General features: G+C 40.9%; 1 protein-coding gene and 1 long non-coding RNA gene across 5 annotated transcripts in view; both read left to right on the top strand.

Annotated features, from left to right (window-relative positions):
• GALNTL6 (polypeptide N-acetylgalactosaminyltransferase like 6) overlaps positions 1-24,108 on the top strand; it is an 803,528-nt gene that overhangs the window by 342,321 nt on the left and 437,099 nt on the right. For all 4 annotated transcript variants that reach the window (XM_032470884.1, XM_032470880.1, XM_032470881.1 and 1 more), the window contains one exon: positions 749-915. In XM_032470884.1, the coding sequence (XP_032326775.1) occupies positions 749-915 (167 nt within the window). The remainder of the gene's footprint in view (positions 1-748; positions 916-24,108) is intronic.
• LOC116660755 lies at positions 12,920-15,603 on the top strand. Its single transcript, XR_004316368.1, has 3 exons — positions 12,920-13,347; positions 14,530-14,681; positions 14,883-15,603. It is a non-coding gene; the product is annotated as an uncharacterized LOC116660755 (long non-coding RNA).

A 24,108-nucleotide genomic window follows, 5' to 3' on the forward strand; every position in this document is an offset into this window, starting at 1 on the left:
TGACTAATTAGACTTGCATATTACAGAAGTTAAATTTCCAAAACTTTCCAGAAAACCCATCTAAACATGAATGGTGTGCTCAGTGGAAATGATGTTAATACTGACAATTTATCCTTGTTACTCTCAGATAATGATGGGAGGGTATATGTGTTAACAAGAGCACAACATTTTGATGCACTGCTTGTCTTTGAGCCACTGACAGAAAAGAGGATAATTATTAAATGAAGAGTGCATGTGCAGACTCATAGACATAGAATGCAAACTTGTGGTTGCCAGGGGGCCGGGGGGTGGGAAGGGACAGACTGGGATTTCAAAAAGTAGAATAGGTAAACAATATTGTATTGTGTAGCACAGGGAAATATACACAGGATCTTGTGGTGGCTCACAGTGAAAGAGAATGTGACAATGAATGTATGTATGTTCATGAATAACTGAAAAATTGTGCTCTACCCTGGAATTTAACACATTGTAAAATGACTATAACTCAATTAAAAAAAGTTTAAAAATTAAATCAATCAATTAATTAATTAAATTAAAAAGGTTAAAAAAAAAAAGAGTGCACGTGAAGGGGGACCGTTACTGAATTCCGTGAACAGGAAGGGTCCCTGTGATGAGGGAGAAGCACTGGCGGGAAGCGTCCCAGGCAAAGTCTAATGTTCACAGTTGTCTGATGACACAGTGAGTCAGCATGTGCGCTGCGCTGCCGTCTCGCGTCTTACTGAGCTCCTCCCTCCTCTGCCACCTGCAGCTGTAAGCACAAGATGTACCTGGAAAGGCTGCCGAACACCAGCATTATCATCCCCTTCCACAACGAGGGCTGGACGTCGCTCCTGCGGACCATTCACAGCATCATCAACCGGACCCCAGAGAGTCTGGTAGCAGAAGTCATCCTGGTGGACGACTTCAGTGACAGAGGTAAGAGGCAGTTCCTAATGTTTTATGTGATTCTGTCGCCTCCTACGTAATCGTTCCGGGCTTTGTGAGAAAGGCAGGTGATGGTCGTGATGGTTTCATTCTGGTTCTGTCTCAGAGGTGGTTATGAAGTTCTGTCTTTGTTGTGATTGCATAAAAGTTTGGCCAAATGCAAAGGAGGTTGAGTGAGAAGTTGTTGGTGTCGTTTGGGGTCCTATTAGAAATGCGTGTCACATTTCTGCTGCAAATTAGACAGGTGTTGGCGCTTTTCCTTTCAGTTTCAGAATGAACACAGTAAAATATGTTACGGTGAGTACGTGTGAATGGTGAACTATTCCAGCAGAACTGTAAAATCTGTTCCCACTTCTGCAAAGCGTATGCTCTGCTATTTACCAGTATGATGCATTCCCCAGGCTGTGTTTGGGTTACTTCATAAATACTAGAAATTATAAGTAACGCAAATGAATATTTTCACTTGGCAATTATTGCGGTTTTATTGCATCTGAACAGTAACAACAATGAAGACGCCTGGAGTAACAGTGTTTTTAGAAAATTTGGTGTCAGTTTTAAGGTTGTTACTATTCTGATGAATGCATTTGGGTTTATAAACCTGGGGGAAAAGATTATACAAAGTTTCCTGAGAGTAAGACTTGATAATTGGTATTCGTTCTAAATGTGGGGATTGTTAATACCACAGGGAAAGTAAAAATCCTCCTTTCTTTGCTGGTGTGAGTGGAAAGGGGAAACCTTTTCTAAAGATGATCATCTGCTTAGAATGTGATCTTCTGCCTTCTGGTCCGTTGCATGAAGGAGTTTGCTTAACTCTACTGCATGCATGTAGGAGAGGGTGGCCATAAACCATGGCCATGTGACTCTCACGTCTTACAGGAGAATGTGTCTGGAGGTCCTATAGGTTAACCAAGGTTTTGGAAATTTCATCTGCAACAAAAATGTCATTTTCTTCACGGTACTCAAAAGTTCTGTAAAAGTGAAACTGCTTGGTGTGTTAGTTTTCAGGTTCCTTGAACAGTTCTAGTCTGGAGTGATTCACTTCAAATACTGATTCTGGCTTGGCCGACTCTTTATATGTGTTGAAGTTCGTATGACAAAAAGCAGGTAGTCAAACGTCATTCTATTGAAATAGCAAACTGCCAACTTGGTACTTCAGGTGGATTTCAAAGCAGTGTTCGCCTTGCATTGCTTGGGGAGATACGCATTCAGTAAATATCTGAATAGGTATCTAATAAGTACCTATAATTAAGTTTATTCTTTGAAATTAATTTAAATAACCCATTGGTTTCTTTTTTATTTTCATGGAGGCTCCTTGTCTCAAAGTCGTCGTTAATACCTAAGGCTAAAAACAGTCATCTCGTGTGTTAAAGCTAAAACTTTGCTTTTAAGTAAGAGAGTGAAAAAGGGAAGGAAGATCTGGGGGCTGCGTACCACCAAATCAGTGACCTGGTTTTGGTCAGCTGGTACCAGGAGAAATAAGGCAGTGTCTCGGTGGAGGATTTTCTGCGTAATGAACTTCGTCTTGGTAGACTATTGACTACAGCAGAATTCTTCCCTGGGGGGAATACAGTAGGAAACACTTGGTGGTAGAAATTGTGGTTTGTAGAGCACGTTTTGCTGAATATTTCTTAACGGTGTTTTCAATGGAAAGTCTCTAAAGGGTAAAAATTGTGGCATCTGAATTTGTCTTGACTTCAAATCATTGCCATCTTCTATGTGGTAGCAGCTTCGATGGGACTGTCCCTTCTGCGTATGATGTTGCCCGGGAAGGACGTGTGTTCCGGAAGATGATTGGTGTCATTGGTGTTCGTGAGGTGAAACAGCAGAGGAAGGACTAGTTGGGAGAGTGATGGTGATTTTTAAGTTTCCTATTGGACATTCTTACGGATAATCATTATTTTAATGCTTTCGTGAATCTTTCATTTAAGTATTCTGTTCCTATGAACTGTCAAGTGGAAAATAGCATTTTATGATCATTCAACTTTCAAAAGGGAAATTTTTTTGAACATTGCATTTCATTTTACTAACCTGCCAACATGTGGAACAGTAAGGTTTGAAAGAAATATGTGCTAAAAATACTTGCGTAATCTTTTAGACTATATTGTTAACTCTGAAGTTGCACGGAATAGGGAAGGCCCTTCTTGCAAATTTTGTTTCAGATCACACAGTCTCACCTGATGAAATATTAGGGTTTAGGTGAACCTGAAAGCATCACTTCTGCTTTCTGAATTGTGGGGGATGTAGAGAGTCCATGGGACACACGCAGGTTAGAATCCCAACACCCGCTGTTAACTGTGTGACACTGGGTCAGTTCGCCTCTCAGACTGCTTATCAAACTGGGGATCAGTAATTCCTTAGTTTTCTGAGGGATACCTCCGCTGGGAGAGGTTGTGGGAGGAGCGCTACAGGAGCTGTGCTTCACAGGAGGTGACTGCTCTAACCCCCGACCGCCCCTCACCAAGTGCTGTCCTGGACCACGGCATCAGGAGTCTCCGTGCTTCTGGGAGGAGGCCCTCTCAGTGGAACCAAATCTAGTTCTTAGGAATCTGTCTTCCTTCCTTCCTTCTTCTTTTCTCCTTCCTTTCTTTCTTTCTATCTGTCTATCCATCCATCCATTTATCCATCTGTGGCATGCTGGAAAAATTAGGACTGCATTAATATTAAAAAAAAAAAAACCCACCAATTTTACCAAGAAGCAGGTAGTTTATACAGATATTGAAGAAAAATTAAATTCTAGAGTTTTATCGAAAGGAGGATACATGGAGCATGTTCCCTCCCTAAATTATATGAGTGGCCTCACAGGAGTGTTGATCACAGTTCCTTTCAGGACTGTTGTTACTCTTCCACGAGCAGGAAGATATTCCATGTCTTATTTCCAGGGCCCCTTAGACAAAGAAATTTTCTCTCCTTTAAGGCAGATATTATGTGTAGCTGTGCTGTTAGAAGCCCAGGATACTTTATACTATTTTTTTTTTTTTTTGGCAACCCAGAAATCAGAAGCCTGTAACATGTAGAGTCTTTTTCACTAATTCTTAAAAAAATCAAGCTAAGTAGCCTAGACCAATTTTAAACTACAAGAAAACATAGGGGATTTTTTTGGCCTCCTTTAGGAAATTATTTCTGAAATGTTACACTTCAGACTTATTTTCAGAAATATATTCCAGCTGCAAGTCTGTATGTTTTTTAACACCTTTGCACACAGCACTTCTGAATATTCTTAATGTCCTTTGGCTAAAGGCAATAAAACTGGGACAGGACTTAATCAAATATTATTGCTTTATAGTTTATGTCCTCTAGGTCAATAGAATAATTTCACGTGGGGGAGAAAAAAAAGGGAAAGCCAACGCGTTAGCCATGCTAACAGCACGTGTGCTGTATCACTCGGGGCCCACAGCTCCAAAAATGTGCTCGTGCCAGTGATGGGTGAGTTCTGTACTACTGGTTTCATAACAATAGAGAAAAAATGCTAAAGACTTTTAGGATGATACAAGAAGTATAAATATTACAAAATGAGTTTTAAAAATCTGCTTGAATTGAGCCCATTGACCCAGTTATCAAAACGCTTAAAAAAAAAAAAAAGTGAACACCTGATCCAAGCCCTTCTCGGTGCAGACACCTTCCTGGGGCGAGCTCGGTGAGCAGAATGTTGTTTTGGTCTCAGCACGTAAGCCTGCTGTCTGTTAAAGCAGGAAGGTGCCGGCCTGCAGGTAAGTTTTCAGAGCCAACGCCATGTCTTGCTTTCTGAGACTGACCAAAGTTAAGGAATCTGTGTATTTCTTCCCAGGAAGCGCTCAGAAATGCGTTTAATGACTTCACTCTAGGCCTCTTGCAAGGCCTCATGATGGCTTGAAAGCAGGACTAATCCTGGGCTTATCTCCCAATTCCAGGCAGCCTTCACGGCAGCCACGTGGAAAATGTGGAAACGTGGAACTAAGCCGGGACTTAACCTCGGACACAGGGCGTATTTGGACCCGACGGCTCCCTGACCTCTGTGTGCTTAGAGGAGTGCAAGTTCAAACCGAGGGAACGCGCAGGAGCGCCGGGGGCAGGCTTCCCTCAGCGCAGGTGCAGGGGCGCTCCTGTGCCCTGGGTGTCTGCACGGGCCCGTGTGCACACACACTTACACACACACACACCCACTCACTCTCGCCCTGCTTCTTTCAAACTCCCTGCACAGGAAAGATAGGTTAACTGAGTGTTTTGAGTTTCACAAAGACCTGTCATTCGCCATGTTCTAGTTTGAGGGAAAAATCAGAAACTTGAACTTGATCCTACCAACCTGGCAAAGTCAGCAATTTTAAAGAAACCTAGTTCACTCTTCCTCAGAACACGGAGACCCTCACTCCTCACCATGTGGTCCCGGGACTGAAAACATCAGCACTGGGCTGAGGCTTAACAGAAATGCAGACTCTCAGGCCCCAGCCGGATGCCTCAGCGTTTCCACTTCAGCAAACCCGAGGTGTAACTTTTATACAAACCAAGGTTTCGGAATAACGGTCACCTGCCTCAGAATGGGGGCTGAAGCGTCAGTGAGAAGGCAGATGCATAAAAAGCATCACTTCAAAAATCTTGCTCTTGTGCGTGTTATTCTATTTGTTCTTATTATTTGACATTTCATTGGTATCGGCTGTGTCAACCTGTAAAGGAGAACTGGAGGTGGGAATTCTGTAACATTGCCTGCACACTATTTTATGCAGCATTTGTCATTGCACGTCTTTGAGAGATTTTGGCCTTTTCACAAATTTGTAGTCATTTACTCTGCCTTCTTATGACTCATTTCGTAGCATTTTGTGTTTAATGTCAGCTCACGGCTATTCACCCTCCCTTGCCCATTTTCCTTCTTTGTTCTACAAATGTGCCTTCCCGTATTTTGTAGGTCTGTTTTTCTTTGAAATTATTTCATCATTTTTCCTGCCAAATTTAGAAACCATATGTATGTGAATACACACAATTTCTTTAAAGATCCGTGTTACCATAAGAATCTTACTTTCGCATGGTTGAAAGTGCCTGTATATCTTTAAAACAGAGAATGCTTCCAGTCATTTCACACATGGTAATGGCGAGTCCTGAGTTGTTGGATTTCAGGCTCACTTTTACTCAGATAGTGTCCGGTGTGCCGCTAAGGAAGGTTGCTATACGCAGGCCAAGCAGTCAGCACATGCTTTGCAGCTGTTCAAAGTTGGAAGCGATCATCAGTGTGAAAAGGTTGAAACATAGGTGAAGAACGGCAGTGTGCCTCTATTTCATATGATCAAATACTAACCCTGAAGTGCCTGCTGAGATCCTGAGACAGGAGTCAACAAAAGCGCTGCGCTGCTGGTGCCCATCGTGGTCCACGGGACTCTGAGACAAGCCGCTCTTACGTCTCAGGTTTGTTGCGAGCTCCCCACTCTAAGTGACTCAGTTCTTGGAATTGTTTAGCTTTATTATTTCACATTTTAAATTGTGAGAATACTTGCATTTTAAAAATCAAAATGCGATATTAAATACGAATAAGTCGCAGGAACTACGAAAATGATATAAAATTCCACCGTACACCTTTCTGTTTAGGAATTCACCATCGTCGGCTGTGGCAGTGAAACAGAGCTGTTCGATTTCTGATCATAAATTTGTATATTGTGCTGTGTCGTGATGAAGTGGGTAGTTTTAGTAAAACTGTTCTGTTTTACCAATTATTTTTGCCCTGGCGGCTGAAAGCAAGTCCAGAGCATAGAGGGACACCGTTTCCCAGGGCCGTGAGCATGAATGTAAAACAGTTATATGCTCTCAAAGTCGGAGAAAAACGAGGAAGACCACTCATACAGAGGACATTTTGGAAGTTACAAAACACAGCATCAACTCGTAAAAAGTCTTTTTTTTTTTTTTTTTTAATATTCATGAAATGTGAGTACTACGCATGAGTGGCAGAGTGTGCTTTGAGTAGAATCTGTCTCGGAAGGCAGAGCACTCCCAGGATCCCCCCCCTCCTTGCCTTTAAACTAAACCCCCAGCCTCACATGATGTGGCCGTCTGTGTAAACCAAGGAACCGCTCTGACAAAAGCGATGCAACGAAATGCCATACGACTTTCGCCATAATGTTTAGACCAGCATTTGTTGTCTCCGTTTCCGCCTGCAGAGCAGACGCCGTAAGCCCTCCAGGGGTGTTCCCGCGGGCCCTGCACAGTCGCCAGGCTGTCCATCCTCATGGTTACCGCTGAGACGCTTTATTTGTTCTGGTAGAAACAACCTTTTTTAAGCAGGTGCTTATTTTGCACATTAGGATAAAAGTGTTAACTGAGTCCAAACGCATTCTGTAAAAGTGGTTAACTGAGTCCAGACTCACTCTGCTCGCCGCACGGCAGGCCAGTAAATCGGGACCAGGTGTTGGGGCGAGGAGTGGCGACTTTATCTGGAAAGGCAGCCTGCTGAGAAAATGAGGGACCAATGTCATAGAGAACTGTCTTCCCGCAGTCAGAACTCAGGCTCCTTTTATGCTCAGATGCGAGGGGATGTGGTTGGTTGTAACAAACGTCTTAGTGTCGAGTCCTTTGCTCTTGGGCTGTCCCCATGGGGCAGGTCATGGTGCTCCTATAAGCCTCCATCAAGACAATGTTATTCTCTGTTCTGCAACCTTTTATCTCTATGTGAACAGAAAAGTCTTACACCCGTGAAGGTCAGAGCTTGAGAACGGGCTCTCCTGCATATGTCAGGCTCCAGGCAGCGTTCTTTTACAAAAGGTGCAGAACCAGTGTGACGGAGCCCAGGAGACAGAGCCCAGGGCTAGATAGAGCTAAAGGAGCAGACCTACTATGGAGCCAGGTTGGGTCTTCCCTGCTGCACAAGGTCTTGAGATGCTGTAAAGGTAGGGCTTACCCTTAATGAGCTGTTTCAGGAATTAGCCTCTATAACACTGGCCCTGGAAGGTTCAGAACCTTGGGAGTTATATCCTTCTGTCTTCTAAACAAAGTAATATATCAAATTTGATGAAATGTATTTGTCTCAGTTCAGTTTCAGAACAATTTATATTTAATTTAATAAAAATAACATTTGCTGAAGCATCCACACAAATAGGCGTGTTTATGTAGTACTAATAAAAATTGTTTCTGAAGTATCCTAACGTAGAACCTGAGACTATAGTATCAGAATGGGCCAGTTCTAAACGGATTTTGAACAGAAAAATAAGTGTCTTGGAAAATGTGTGGAGTGAAGGGGCGTCGTCTGGGCTGTGGCCAGCTGTCCCATGGAACATTAGAGCACATTTCACAGCTGAAAATTTGTATTATTGCTTTCTTTTCCTTTATCATTTAAAAAATGTTGTGTACTCAAATGAATGAAATAAATAAAAATACTTCAGCTCTATTATAAGGACTTTAAAAATGTCCGTGTAGAAAATGTCGTCAATTTGGGGATTATAAATATTTATATTTTCTCTGTTAGTTGCTTTCAAGTTTTTACAAATTATTTTCATGTTGAAGAAATGATAAATCTCATCTAATTGTCACTTTTTTCTAACTAGCATCTGTCTCTTACAGTTTTAATCTTTTCTTAGATATTGGTATGAGGCATATGAAGTTGTCATTTTTTAATAGGATATTAATGGCTGACTGATACTTTTATGTATTTTAATTTTAATAACCAAGCATTTTAAAATCTGTCTCTGGACTGAATAATTATTTAGGGTTCATGTTTTAAATCAGTGCTTTTTAAAAAAAATGCAACCCCCATCCTCAGGTGGTAGATAAGACCGTTTGGCTTTCCAGTGGCTTTTTCTGGGTGAAAACTCCACGTGGTTGAATTAATATGGGTTTGGCATAGAAAGAGATGCTTCTTTTCAAAGCAAAACTTAGCACTTACTGATGGCATGAGGCATGACTTCCTCAAGAAGAATAAACTGTGCAATTCATTTTATGGCAGATTAAACCCCATTTATTTCCCTTGAAGACAGCTCTCTGGAGGAGGTTGTCCCTTGTTATGAAACCATTTCATGGATCCTGGCTCTCAGATCTCGGGGAGGCACGACTTTCTCTGATGAAATAAAAAGTTATGGTGTGTGATTATTTCTCTTGTCAGCAAACCTCAGCTCATGAGCTTTAATAATAAAACGTTCAGTATTTCCAGCAATTCTTCTTGATACCTAAATAGCCATCTGCTCCTAATTAAAACAAACAAAAAAAATCCCTGCATTGACACAATGCAAAAAAACCCCAAGTATTTCCTCCTTTATCTTGAATTAAAACACTTACCTAGAAACGGATCAACCTTTTATCAGTCAAGGTTTTTGAGAAGCTCACAAGTTTTGAACATCAAATGCGACGGTATTGACGAAACACATTTTTGCAGAATTCTTCTTCTAAGAATTAAGTGTTTTTTGTCAACTGAGGAACAATTCCATGTTAGACTGGTAGGATCTCTGAAAGGAAGGGACTTACAGGTTACCTGGTGCAGGTGAACATTTTATAGATGGATAAATGAAGACCCAGAGAGGCGACCTCCCAGATCACACACTGGGTCAACTTGGTATGTTTAGGTAAATGCTAGATTCACGTCAGATGGACGGGTTTTATGCTCTGTAGTTTTCTCAGACGGCTACCATTCTGATAACTGTCTTCAGTTTTATAACACTGGAGTACAATTATATAGACAGTCTAGATAATTGAATCTAATTTATTTCCCATTTTCGCCCTGGGTTCAGGATCGTTAATAGAAACCCTCATTTCACTGTGTCCACACACGTGTTAGAATGCTGAATTCAGACAAAAAGTAATGACTGGAACACACAGATTCCAGTGTCCCCAATGGCCTTCTGGCCCCGTGGGGGCCCATCAGGGCCTTCCTTCCGGGAAAACCAGTGTTTCTAACGTTCTGAAAGGCTCATCCAGTAATAAAGTGAGGCATAAAACAGAGATCTGTTTCCTGTGGCTTCCCACGCTGATTTCAGGCAGGCTCTATTGCGGTAAGGGAGTGGGTTTGAGGCTGGTCCCTTTAGGGCATCTGATTCTGTCTCTATTCTGGATGCATTGCTCCAAATGTAAGCAACCTAACAAGGCTGCCTCGCTTCACAGAAACCAAAACACTGTTGAGATTGCCTGGGGCCACCCTGGTATGAAATATGCCCAGAAAATGAGAGTCTTTCTGGGACAGAGAGGAGCTGGGCTGGGGGTGATGGCGTGGGGGATGACGGGGCAAATACCTAGCATTGGATCGAATACTAAATAGACACATATCATTGATTTTTCCATTTTTTTCTGCCTTATATCCTATAACCCAGATGAAGGTCTCTGTATGGGATATATATTTGCAAGCTGCTTGGAGAACTAGTGGTTGCTTCATAGCCCAGGAAACTCTGACCCCAACGTTGTAGTGGGACAGTGACCAAAGAAAGCTTGATTGTATGTCTTGAATCAACGTAAGCTCTATAACTTATCATTTTGATTTTTGCATATTGTATTTCTGCAGGATAATTGATGTTACCTCCAACCTAATGGAGATACACTTTGGGTTTGAAATAAAATATAAGCAGTTTCTTTTTTTCAGATTGGGTACTTTTTTACCCCCTCTAGTTTTGCTGAGTTGAAACACTGCTTCTTAGAAATAAACCAAAGTCCCTACTAAGAAAGGGAGGTATTTGTTCATTTTACTGTATTACGAGTATTATAGAATTATAGACTCATGGGACAGAGAGAAGTGTACTGCAGCCTGGTGCTAGAAACAGTCTTGGACCCGAAGTCCCTGCTCTGCCGCTCGGACCTGGGGACCTCAGGAAGGACTGATGTGATGCTAGATTACAGAAGCAGTGACACAATTTCACTATTTCTTTTTTTTTTTTTTCACTTTCAAAAAAATTGTCTCTAAACTGAAAGGTTAGGGAAAAAGTAAGTCTCTCAATATAGAGAGAAGAAAGCAGGATTATCCGTGACTGCTTCCAGTAAGTGCATGCTTGAACGTCTAAAAACTCACAGCGTGCTTGGAGAAATTACAAAATTGATCTCTTCACCGTGAATAATCGTCACAAAATGATGATGAAGGAAATAACTTCCCAAGCCTGGACTCAGATCAGTGCAGTGTCTGTGTACATAAAAAGGCACATTTCGGATTCCAAAGTTCAGTGCACTTGGTCTTGAGCTTTGGAAACATTCTCAAGTAGTCGCATCAATGCTTAAGTAATACTCCTTCCTCGGCAATAGTGATGCTCCTAGCAGTACTCAACAGCAGTACTCACAGCAGTACTCACAGCAGTCCTCACAGCCGTACTCACAGCAGTACTCGCAGCAGTACTTGCAGCAGTACTCGCAGCAGTACTCGCAGCCGTACTCACAGCAGTACTCACAGCAGTACTCAACAGCAGTACTCGCAGCTGTACTCAACAGTACTCACAGCAGTACTGAACATCAGTACTCACAGCAGTACTCAACAGCAGTACTCACAGCAGTACTCACAGCAATACTCACAGCAATTCTCGTAGTAATGTTAAGCCCTCCAAGTTAGCACAGGTCTGTTAAACTGCAGTCCGACATCATTCTGGAGGTTATGACTTCCGAGCTCAGATTCCCTTAGAACTGGCGTTTCCTTCCCCTCTCCCCAGAGTGACCCTAATGTAATATCCCACAAGACTCAATGGGCCAAAGGTCCCCTTGGGTCCCCCAGGTGCGGGGGGTCTGGCTCTCCTAGGGCACTCGTGTCAGCATCCGGGGTTACCCCAGGTTGCATGGCCCCACGCGGCCTCTCTGTCTGCTCCCCTGCTAAGCCGCTTTGTCACACTTCTCCAGGAGAGCTGAGACATGCCTGCGTACCAGTATCTGCCCTGAGTCCCAGAAGCCCTCCTAAGATGACTCTTGCTGGTGTGCTGAGCTACTGGGCATCTCTGAACGTGCTTTTTTTTTTTTTTTTTTTTTACTAGCCTTAGTCTTGTATGTTTTCCTTTTGCTCAAGGTTCCTCTGCATCAGTAGGAAGCCCTGAAGAGAGCCTGTCCTGATGACTGACTTAAGACCGTAGGCAGCATGATCAGCTCATAAAACCCCGTAGGTCCCTCACTGCAAAAGGAATGTATGAACCCAAAGGAGAAGTCATTCTGTTGGGCAAAGATTCAGGAAAAACCAGATCTGCGTTTAAATATCTGTAACTTCTAAGCAGCAGGCAGTGAGCTTAAAAGGAGATAAGGAAAGTTTAAGCTCACGATGTTTTCCAAGGTGTGTACCCTCGTCCTGCGGAGTGCTGTCCCATAACTGGCAAGTGGTAAGGGCTGCTTAACGATGGCTGCCTTGATTGCAGCCACGTGGTATCCTGGAAACGACATACTCATCTGTGGCGGCACAACAGATTATCAGTGTGTCCTGTAATTCTGTATTGTTAGTCAGAAAACTTAAAGGAGCCCTTGCCATCTCTTAATTTCTAGGGTACAGAAAACTCCTTCCTACATAATGAGCATCACTGCTGAGTTGTAATGAGGACACGTGTGCTGGGTATTGGGGATCTGACGATGAATTCCTAGAACTGAACCATGAAGCAAAGGGAAGCCATGAGGTAGAGCCACTTAGGACAGGAAAAGGAGGGGGACTAAAGAAAAAGAAAAAGACCATCACACTCGACTGTGTGACCTACTTCAGCACAGCCCATGGTGACTCTGCTCTTGGTAAAAAATGTAACATATTACTGGTAGGTAGAGCTTGAAAGAGACTTGAAGTGAATACTTTTCAATTAAGATGCAGTTCCTTCATATCAGACTGTTATGCAAAAGGCAAATCTATGTGTCATAATTCAGCTCAAATCCGGGTATCAAAGACTGAACTCTCCTGCAGACCAGAGGCACTTACTTTCAAGCCCTGAATAGAAGTTTGCATTCAGTATCTTCAGCCTGTTGTCTGATTTTCTTCCCCGTCTCTCCTTGTGATTGAAAGCAGTGAATACACACCATAGTTTAATGTGTTGACACCTGATGACTGGGGACAGTGTGTGAAATAATTCAGCAAGTGAAGGTGTCACATCCAGCATATGTTTCAAGTTGTAGGAGTGTTGGCCTCATAATAGCTCTAAAATTTATTTTTACGTCCTTCAGAATTCAAAAGGGTAATCTGTTTTGCTAATTTGAGGGAAAACTCTCGTAGTCTGTACTCCAGAATAGTTAATACTTCATAGTGAACTCAAATCCCTTAGCACTGTAGGTTGAGAGCTTCTGATGATGTAGTCAGGGGAGGCTCTTTTCTGGTGAGAGTCATTGATTACACAGCATCCATCACTAGTAACAGACAGGGCAGATGCTATTTTCAAATTCTTTAAGTCACTTTCTATTTTAGGATCGGGGAAGATCTACACTGTGTTACGGAAAAGTAGGTTCTTGTTTCATTGCAGAAAGGATTCAGAGACAGACACAGAGGTCAAGAAGATAAAGTGAGGATTTACTGAGCGATGGACAGCACACTCTGAAGGAGGGAGCAGGCAGGCTCAGGTGGGCGGCTGCCCTGAGTTTCTTTGGCAAGTTGTTCCCATAGGGTGTAGAAATGAATGGGCGGGATATTCACGGGGGAGGGAGGGGCTTTGGGTCCTATTCCCTGATTTCCATCCCAGCTCCACCTTCCCGTAGGGAGGAGGGCTTTTTGTCCGTATTTAATCTGGATTGAAAGTGTCCCAGCATCGGTGTATGATGTGTACTTTTAATCCGCAAGGCTGGTTTTATTGAAATGAGGGCATAATGAGCAAAAGGTTACATTTGGACACTGGAGATTCCTGCCTTTTCCCACCTTTCTTTGTTGACCTGGAGGACATTTGTCACCCCCCAAAAAGTGTGATTTCTTATCAGTTTGGAGATTCCTGCTTTCCTCTGTCTGCTCAAGGACCCCTGTTGTTCACAAGATGTGTGTTTCTGCCATTTGGCCTGTGCCCCCCCCCTTTCTCTGCTCACATCTAGCTCTCTGCCGGCTCTAACACACGGAACTGAAATCCATCGTGCCCAGAGCTGCCACCGTCCCTGCATTCATGCTGGGCTTCATCCCCGCTGGGACTGAGGAAATGCTTCCAGATTAGGGTTCCGTACATGGTCTGAAAAATGAACCCAGAATAAGCATTTGCCAGGATAGTGCATGATGAATAATATCAGCATGTTCTGTTCGTTTCTGTTCTTTCCAGTGTCTGAAAATGTGGCTAATTCTCTGATTTTGTCGACACTGAGCCAGGAGGGGTGGACAGTGGGGCAGGGTCTTTGAGGAAGGGCCCTGGGCTGTGCTCCACCCTGGTAACCAACCAGTCAGACCAGCAGGTGTCCCTCCCTGCCCTCCCCCGCCGGGAGTGCCGGTGGTTAGGTGGGCGGCGCAGGCCGCGCTCCCGGTATGAGCTGTGGCTCACTGACGTCGTCACCACGAACAGGCTCTTGTCTCACTTGTCACATGCTCATTGGGAGATCGGGTTTCTGCTTGCAGAGCAATTAGAACTGGGCTGGGTACAAAGGAAGCACTCGGTACACTTAGACAAGCCTGTTGCTGCTTTTGCTATAAAAGGCTGACCTTGGACCAGAGGACTTGTAATTCTATCTCCAGTGATTCTGAGTACAGAATTAATATGTACACATGAGAGCTGATTCAACATTAGTCAACAAGTCATTGTTTCTTCCTTTAAAACTATTGCCTTCAAGTAGTTGGGACACAAGTGGTGGAGGGATCCCCTAAATATTTACGAAGGACAAACACTGTCTCCGGAGGCCTCTGGTGTCCCCACAATTTCATAAAGATGATTCTGAAGTTGTTCAACTACCATCGAAAATCATGATTTTGAATATTACAGAATCCGGTGAGCTCCTTGTATGAGGATTTAATGATTAATTGAATAATCTAAGTAAATTATTTTATAATTCAGTTTAATTACTTATTTTGATTAAATAAATAATTTTATTTGGGGAAACAAAATGCGTTCATTTAATTATGTACTAATAGTTTAATGTCAGACGTCTCTGCTTCATTTGACATAATTTTATCTATCCTTCTTATCCAGGGGATGCTTTTATAATCCTTTCTTGGGATTTTCCATGGACATTCCTTCCTCTACATTCTCCTTGAACTTTGCTTGTCCTGAGGGTTCCACTCACCACCCACAGCTCAAGCCACCGTGTGCGATACCCGGGAGTGATCGGTTCCCACCTTCTACACAGTTAAACTCTTCTCTTCCATCTGACTTGAACGTTCAACAAACTTCTGGACTTCTAGGTCTAAATGATGCACAGATATTTCAACATCAGGGCATCTAAACTCTCCCAGTTTTAACTCTTCCTTCTAAATATATGACATCATTCTTCCTGAGAATTTTTCTGATGAGTCCTTTGTTCCTTGCATCCCACATCCAGTCAGGGAACAGATCTTGCCAAGTGGGCCTCCTGGGTACTTGTCAAGTCACCTCCTCTCCTAACCCCACTCCAGGTAGCTAAATTCACCAGCTGAAATGCCCTTCTTACTTGTTACTCTGCCTCCAGTTCTGTCCCACTCAAATGCTTCACCCATTATCAAAATGATCTTTGTAACAAGGAAAATGGTCCACGTTACCTCTTTTTAAAGTTACCCTTTGATTCCTGGAGGCCCCACCCTGACGTGGCAATCAGAGTCCACTCCTGCTCAGGAGGCCCTGGGTTGAGGAGCTCTCTGCTCATCTTTCTCCAAACCCCATCTTCCAGTTGTTGCCGTTGCAAAACCAAGATGGCAACTTTTCCCTGCGCACGGCATTTATCTATCACCCCTGTGGTGTTTTGTCTACCTGAATTGTATCTCCATAACACTTCCCTTGCTTCCATGTCCCTTATTCTAACTAATCTTTTAAGAATCCTAGAACAAGGGGAGGGTATACTCAGTGGTAGAGCCTGTGCTTAGCATGCACAGGGTCCTGGGTTCAATCCCCAGGGCCTCCATTTTAAAAATAAGTAAATAAGTGAACCTAATTACCTAATTACAAACAAAAAATGAAATAAAACAAACAAAACCTTTTTTAAAAAAGACTCGAAGAGTGTCTTCAGCCCACTTTCCTTGAAACCCTCCCACGTCAGGCTTCGCCACTCACTAACTGGGAGGGCTTGAAAAGATTGCTTCAAAACAAACAAACAAATGACAACAACAGTGAAATCCTATGACTCAATTTCCCCAACAGAAAATGAGGGTAATAATAGCCCCCATCTCACTGGGTGGTTATGAGAATTAAAGTGACCACATCTAAAATACTTAGACAGAGCTTGGCCCAGAAAGCCTGTGACAGTCGTTGGCAACCACCTTTGGAATTCTTTCTCTTTACTACCGTAATATTCTGAGTCAGTGTCCTTGCAATTCCGTATTATTTGGATGTAAACGTATATCCATCCCCACTACTGGCTCATGAGCCCTTGGAAGAAGAGAGCCATCCTGTTTGCTTTCTTCTGAGTCTGCATCATAGTTATAACATCATTGGGGGTCAAACCAGTCTGTATGTTCACCCATTTGCTTATCCCTGGAAGTAGAACCCATTCATTTCTTCAAAAGTAAACATACGAAAAATAGGTTCCAGTGTTAGAGTTTGTGTCTTCACTTCCTTTAATTAATCATAGTGATTGAAAGATTCAGGAAGGAGGAGTAAGTAGCTCAGGGGTAGAGCACGTGCTCAGCACGCACAAGGTCCTGGGTTCCACCCCCAGTACCTCCAGGAAAAAAACACGTGAAAGATTCCACAAAATAGAAAACTTTGCTGCTGCATAATACTGACCTCGGCCAGAGATAATAGAGCTTCCGGGAACAAACTGCCTCTTGGCAACAATTATTTCCAAATGTTACAAGCTCATAATCTGAGGTTATCATCATGTTAAAGTGTTTGTAAGTAATTTACGATGTGGTATTAATGTTGCTTAATGTTTCCAAGATAAGAGAATTTCAGGAGAGCAGGAAATAATAGAATTAATAAAATTAGGCTCAGCACTTGTCCATGCACAATGTCAGAAGAGTCTTAGGTTAAGTGCAAAATAAATTCTATTTATTTTGATCGAAAAACTCTCTGATCTCTAGGAATTTTGAATTCCAAGAGTATAAATCTATTCGTATGTGAAAAAAGGTAGCATTTTTCCCTTTGACACCGTGTCTCAGTGGCAGGATGGTATGGATGGGAAAAGAAACAGATGTTGAATATATTTGATCCAAGGCTATAGGCAAAGATTCAGAGTTTTAAATAAAAAGTGTATAGAGGAATATATTTCTTATCTGCTTATCCCCTAATCAGAATGAAACTAAAAAGATACAGTAAGAATGTTCAACTAATGGACAGAGTAGGATAAATTTATATAGATATAGATATAGATATAGATATATATTTCTCCACATAAAACATGTTATATATAAATATAATATAATAATTCACATATATGAAAAAGAAACATGGGAATTTTAAAATTTTAAAACAACTTTTATTCTAATTAAAGCAGCATATGTATGGCCTCTCTCCTCGGTGGACACAGTCATCTGGATTCTCACTACTATTTCCCCAGGGCCTAGAATACAGAAGAGTAGATGTTCAATTAATATGTGTTAAATAAGTAAATAAATCATAAATAAATGAAAAAGTCCCACTCCATTTCTGAAATCAGAGACCCAGGTATCCTCAGCCCTCGGAGCTGCAGCGAACTCCAGCTTCAGTCCTTGTCCTCCTCTTCAAGTTCCTTCTTACACATCAACCTGTGAGCTCATCTCCAACCCTAACGTGGGGAATCTTAAAAGGAAAAAAAGTCAGAACGTAAATAGTACATTCCTCTAAGTTTTAACTTTACAGTAAGGACGAAAGTTCACAGAGTCCTATTAATTTGGTAACCCTGACAAAAATCCGAGATGTTTTAAGAGCTTAAAAAGCCAGGCTGCCCCACCTTTAGACATGGGGTGTAATTGAAGACAATTTGAACTTCCACTAAGAGCTTTGTTACATGCGGACCCTGTCAAACCCAGCATCAGCCTTAGAGCACTGCGGAAAGGCAGCAGTTCCTCAGCGTTTGTTTCAACTTAAAATCGGCCAGTGGAGCGTCTGAGGCAGATGACTTGACAGCATGTGTTTTGGTGATTGTTACGGCTTATGGGAGATTTTCGCATTTTTCCCCCCACTTGTTATTACTCAAGGTCATATTGCGTGTCTTTATTACTTAAGGTCATCTGGAAACTACATCTGTATCATTTTTTGATAAATGTTTTTATACAGGTCTGGTTGATGGAGTAAAAACAGTATGCCGGTTCAGTTTGAATTTCCAATAAAAATTTCAGATCTGACTGCTGTCCTACTATTTTGATTTTTAAATCTGGCCAACTTGTGTACAGATACAAACTACAACCGCAGTTATAAGCATTTAAACTTTTTCAATTTAAGAATGTGAATAAATATATCTATAATTGACATCTTGATGTAATCTGACATATTTTATATTATCTCTTTTATAAGACATATAATATTTTCTACTTTTAATAGGATTAAAAAAATTACTAACACCGTGCCAGCTTCAGATGTGAGCTGATGGCCGACCGTGTGTAGGTGAATAGAGGAGATGGGAAGTTCTCAGGTGCACACTCAGTCCAGGAAGACTTCTGTGTGGCCTCCACTGAGGAATTAGAATTCGATTCTGAGAGTTAGGCTTTGAAATGAACACCCCACGAATCCTAATGTGCCTTTTGGGGAGGATATGTTTCATTGCAAGAGAGGAAATGAAGGCTGGGAGGAGAGTTTGGTTGGTGCGGGCGGCCCCGGTCTCTGACCTCTCTGGCCTGTGTCGTCCGGGCTGACTGATGCAGGCGGCCCGCGTTCCTCCTGCGCTGGCCCGGCTACAGGTCCGCAAAGGGCTGCCTGTAGCGGTGTGAGTGTTTCATCTGTACGTCCTCCCCCGCAGTGGTTTGCAGGAACCTTTTGCTGGGATCTGGCAGAACCGGGTAGAAGTTTCCCAGCTCAGTCACACATTAGACCTTGGTAAATTTACTGAATAATTTATTACCCCAAGAAGCCACGAATGGACAGGTTTTCTGGAGATGATACTGATAAAGGGGTAAGTGTGTGCTGTTTGTATTTCTGCGTATGATCTGTATTGAGAAAACTGAGTTAAGTTTGTAAAACAACAGTGCCCCGTGTGTCATTAAATATAACTGCATTAATTTTATTTAATGCTAGTTTTAAAAACAAATGTTCCAATATCCTAACTTACATACAAGAAATTAGGGTAAGGACTGCGCTAAATCTTTGAACAGACCTGTTAACACAGCTAGACTTCCCATTTTGTGCTTCTAAATTGACCAGGACAACGTCTCCCTGAATTAATAGTTTTGTTATGTTATGTAAATCTTCACACGTATATGTTTTCTTCCGAAGAAATTTAATCCTCTGAGACATAAATATGTATTTGCCTCATTAATATGTCTGAGAAGATTAATGGAAATTTACAAAACTCCAAACTTGTAACCTATTTGGTCAATGTCATCAATGTTATACAAAATAATACAATTTTTAGGTTTTTTTTTTTTTTCCAGTGTTAGCTGAGGACATTAAATGGTAGTCCAAATGTATCTGAAAAATCATTTTATCTTTTATTATCAAATTTTGGGGAAAAAATACCAGCCAAGGGTGTCTGTAAATGCGATGGGTATAAAATTACCAGGAAGGCTTGCATTAGTTTTACAAACACCACTTAAGTATCAGATATCTTTTCATAGCTTTCAAGTACGCCTGCCCTGCCAGGTCTAGAAATAGGTCTAGAGATGGTTTGATAATGACAGTTCCCAAGGCCTTAGAGAGGCACAGGGTTATTGCAAGTGCTGTGAACGACTTTTTCAGTCACCCTTGACCAAAAGGGCCACCTGAGTGTATGCTGTGTGTTCTGCTGTGCAGTTGTAATACTGAAGTTACACTTCTTGAATAAGTCCTGCCCCACGTGGCAGAAGCACGTGGCACTCCCAGGGACTGAGTACATTTTGGGAATACAGACTGATGCTTGGAAAAGGCAAAGAAAAAAAAAGAGCCGGAACAGACCTTGACTCAAATTCTATTTCATTGTCCTCAAAAATGACCATAAGAATGCTGCCAGCATCTCAGGGTGCTGGAAGGATGACAGGTTACCTGTTCAGTTTGTAAACATTTGGCACAAAAGGAATGTTAATTAATTAAGTAACACCAATTGTACATTTATCTTAAAAAGACTGTACAAAAAGAAACAGGCGATTACTGAAATACCAGTGACTTGATGAAATTTAAATTAATACCCTTTGAATTAAATCATAAAGCTGTTTGATTGAATTGCTTTTTCTTACTTTATATTCAAGTCAATAAAAACTGTCGTAATGGATAGTTCCTAATCTAGAAGTTTTTTTCTTTTATCATAGGAACCTAATGCTTGGAGATGACTTAAGTTATTAATTTTGTAACATTCAAAGTGAAGAAAGCACACTACATACACACTGATTTATCAAGTATATATATTTTCAGCCACGGTGTTTAAAAAATGTCCCTGTTTGAGAGACCCTGCATTATGAACTAGATAAAACTGATGTTTAATTTCCATCAATGTAATTAGAAAAGATCACTTATGAAATATTTAATGTTGCTCTTTTGGTGACTTTATCTAAATCCATTCAATATGCAAAAGATGGATGTTATTCTGGTAGAATTTTGCTTGTAACAGTTTATATATATATATTTTTTTTTACTATGCAAAGATGTACACTTGTTTAGTAGGGAAAAAATGAGAACATTGACACTCTCTAATATGCATCAATTAACATAAGTAATCTATTTTAATGGGATTTCAGAACAAAGAAAAGCTATTCCCTTAAAGCTTTAAAAATGTAATTGGAATCTCTAAAATGTATTCCATATAATTTGCCATGAAAGAGAAGTACATGATAGTCTAAAATGGTTACATTCCAATTTTTTTTGTTGTTTTGTTTTATACAATGAGGACACTTAGAACATCTCATCCTAAAGCAATTTTGGTTTCTTTGTTGATTTTCAACTTGTCAAATTGTTTATTCCTTTTCCCTCTTGCAGTAGAATGTTAATGAGAGTAAACTTTGTGTGAAAATTCATTTTTATAACAGTTACGTTGAAGAGATAATCTAACAAATCTGAACGTTATCTTAACCGTTCACGTTCCTGTCATACTTTGAACTGTACATGTAATTTAACTGCCCTCTGTTAGGCAGGCTTTATGAATTCATATAATTTGCCGAAGTCACCCTAATGTGAACAGTAATGTAAAGGGAAGTTGAATAAACTTCTGTAAATTATTGTATATTATTGTATATTATTCCTTATTTTTATCATTTTTTTTTGTTGTTTTCTCTACCAATTTTGGACAAAGAAGCTGAGATCCGTGCTTTGGATAAAACACAATTGATTATTTATTTCCTTTACAATTACTTCCTTTTATCTTTTTAAATGAAAGTTTTATTAATAGATAATTCACATAGTATAAAATGGGCCACATTAAAGTGTACAGGTTAGTGGTGTTTTTTGTTTGTTTGTTTTACAATATTCAGAGTTGTGCACCCATCATCACTATTCAATTTTAGAGTGTTTTCATCATCCCCCAAAACCCCTGTGTCCATTGGAAATCACTCCCCATTTTTCCCTCCCCAGCTCCTGGTAACCAGTAACCTGTCTTTTGTGTCTCTGTTTTTGCCTCTCCTGAACGTTTTATGTCAGTAGAAAGATGTAAGTATGTGGTTTTTGTGACTGGCCTCTTTCCTTTATCATGATGTTTGGAATGTCACCCCTGCTGTAGCATGTACAACTACTCCATTCCCTTTTCTGAATGAATAATTTTCCCCTGTGTGGGTCCATCACAGATGGGTATCAGTTCATCCGTTATTATCGGTCACGCGGCTGTGAAGATTCCTGTGCCAGTCATGAGGAGGGCATGTGTCTTCCTTGCTCTTGGACATAGATTTAGGATGCAGGCTGCTGGGCCATATGTATGTTTAGCAATTTGAGGACCTGCCACACTATCAGTGACTTACGGGGATTCCCACATGTCCACATCTGTACCCCCACGGGTTACTATCTGTCTTCTTCTGGTTTGAGTCATTCCACAGGGCATGAAGGAGTGTCCTAGGGAGGGTCTCCCTAGTGAATGCGTTTCCCTAGTGAATAATGATGCTCAGCATTTTGTCATGTGCTCACTGGCGTTTTGTTCATCTTGTTTGGGGGAAATGTAAACTCAAATCCTAGCCTTGCTTTTTTAATTTGGTTTTTTCATTGTTGAAATATAGTGATTTTAACAAAGCCTGAATACAAATGTGATATCAAATATATAATTTACAAGTACATTCTCCCATTGTGTGGATTGCCTTTTCGCTTTTATTTTTTTTAATTGAAGTATAGTCAGTTTAAAATGTTGTGTTAACTCTGGTGTACAGCATAGTGATTCAGCTATACATACATATATGTATGTATTCCTTTTCCTATTCTTTTTCATTATAGGCTATTACAAGATATTAAATATAGTTCCCTGTGCTGTACAGTAGGACCTTGTTGTTTATCTATTTTATATATAGTAGTTTGTATCTGGAAATACTGAACTCCCAATTTATCCCTTCCCACCCTCTTTTCCCCCTGGTAACCATGAATTTGTTATCTGCGTCTGTGAGTATGAGTTTGTTTCTGTTTTGCAAATAAGTTCATTTGTGTCATTATTTTAGATTCCACATATAGATGATATCAAATGCTGTTTTTCTTTCTCTTTCTGACTTACTTCATTTAGAATGGTTATCTCCAGGTCCATCCATGTTGCTGCAAACAACATTATTTTATTCCTTTTTATGGCTGAGCAGTATTCCATTGTATAAATATACCACATCTTCTTTATCCAGTCATCTGTCAATGGATCAATGGACATTTAGGTTGTTTTCACACTCTGGCTATTGTAAATAGTGCTGCTATGAACATTAGGGTGTATGTATCTTTTTGAATTAGAGCACTCTTTGGATCTATGCCCAGGAGCGGGATTCCTGGGTCCTATGGTAAGTCTATTCCTAGTCTTTTGAGGAATCTCCATACTGTTCTCCACAGTGGCTGCAGCAAACTACATTCCCACCAGCAGTGTAGGAGGGTTCCCCTTTCTCCACAGCCTCTCCAGCATTTTTCATTTGTGGTCTTTTTAATGATGGCCATTCTGACTGGTGTGAGATGACACCCACTGTAGTTTTGATTCACATTTCTCTGATAATTAACAATAGTGAGCATTTTTTATGTGCCTTTTCTCTTTCTGGATGTGTCTGCTGAAACACAGAAGTTTCTCATTTTAATGGAGTCAGATTTATCCTTTTTTTCTTTATTTTCCTCTCATGCTTTTAGTGCCACATCTAAAAAATGGAATTGTTTTCTTAATACCATTTTCAGATTGTTCATTCCTGGTGTATAAAAATGCAGTTGACTTTACACATTGATGATGTATCCTTCAACCTTGCAGAAGCTGATTGAGCATAAATACCAAAACATATGAAGAACTCATACAACTCAGTAGCAAAAAAAAAATCTGATTAAAAAATGAGCACAGGAACTGAACAGGCATTTCTACAAAGAAGACGTATAGACGACCAACAGCTATGCAAGAAGATTCATCATCAGGAAAATGCAAATGAAAACCACAGGGAGGTGTCAGATCACACCTGTTAGACTGGCTGTAATCAGAAAGACTGGAAATATCAAGTGTAGGTGAGATTATGAAGAGAAGGGAAGCCTCATGTATTGTTGGTGGGAATGTAAATTGGTGCAGTCACTGTAGAAAACAGTATGGAGGTTCCCCCCAAATTAAAAGTAGAACTACTATGTGACCCAGAAATTCTACGTCTGGATATTTATCTGAAGAAAACAAAAACACTAATTTGAAAAGATATATGCACCCCCACGCTCAATGCAGCATTATTTACAATAGCCAAAATATGAAAACAACCTAAGTGTCCCTCAATGAATAAGGAGATAAAGAAATTACAGTATATGCAAATACAGAGTGGAATATTACTTACCTGTTACAAAGAGTGAAACCTTGCCATTCGCCACAACATAGATGAATCTTGAGGGCATTATGCTAAGTAAAATAAATCAGGCAACAGAAGACAAATACTTTATAATCTCTGTTTTTTTGTGAAATAGAAAATAAACAAGCAAACTAAGCCTATAACTAAAGAGAACAGATTGGTGGTTTGCCAGAGGCAAGGTGGGAAAAATGGGTGAGTTACATACACAATTTCTCTTG

Source organism: Camelus ferus, chromosome 31 (genome assembly GCF_009834535.1).
Source record: "Camelus ferus isolate YT-003-E chromosome 31, BCGSAC_Cfer_1.0, whole genome shotgun sequence".
NCBI classification, from domain to species: Eukaryota; Metazoa; Chordata; class Mammalia; order Artiodactyla; family Camelidae; genus Camelus; species Camelus ferus.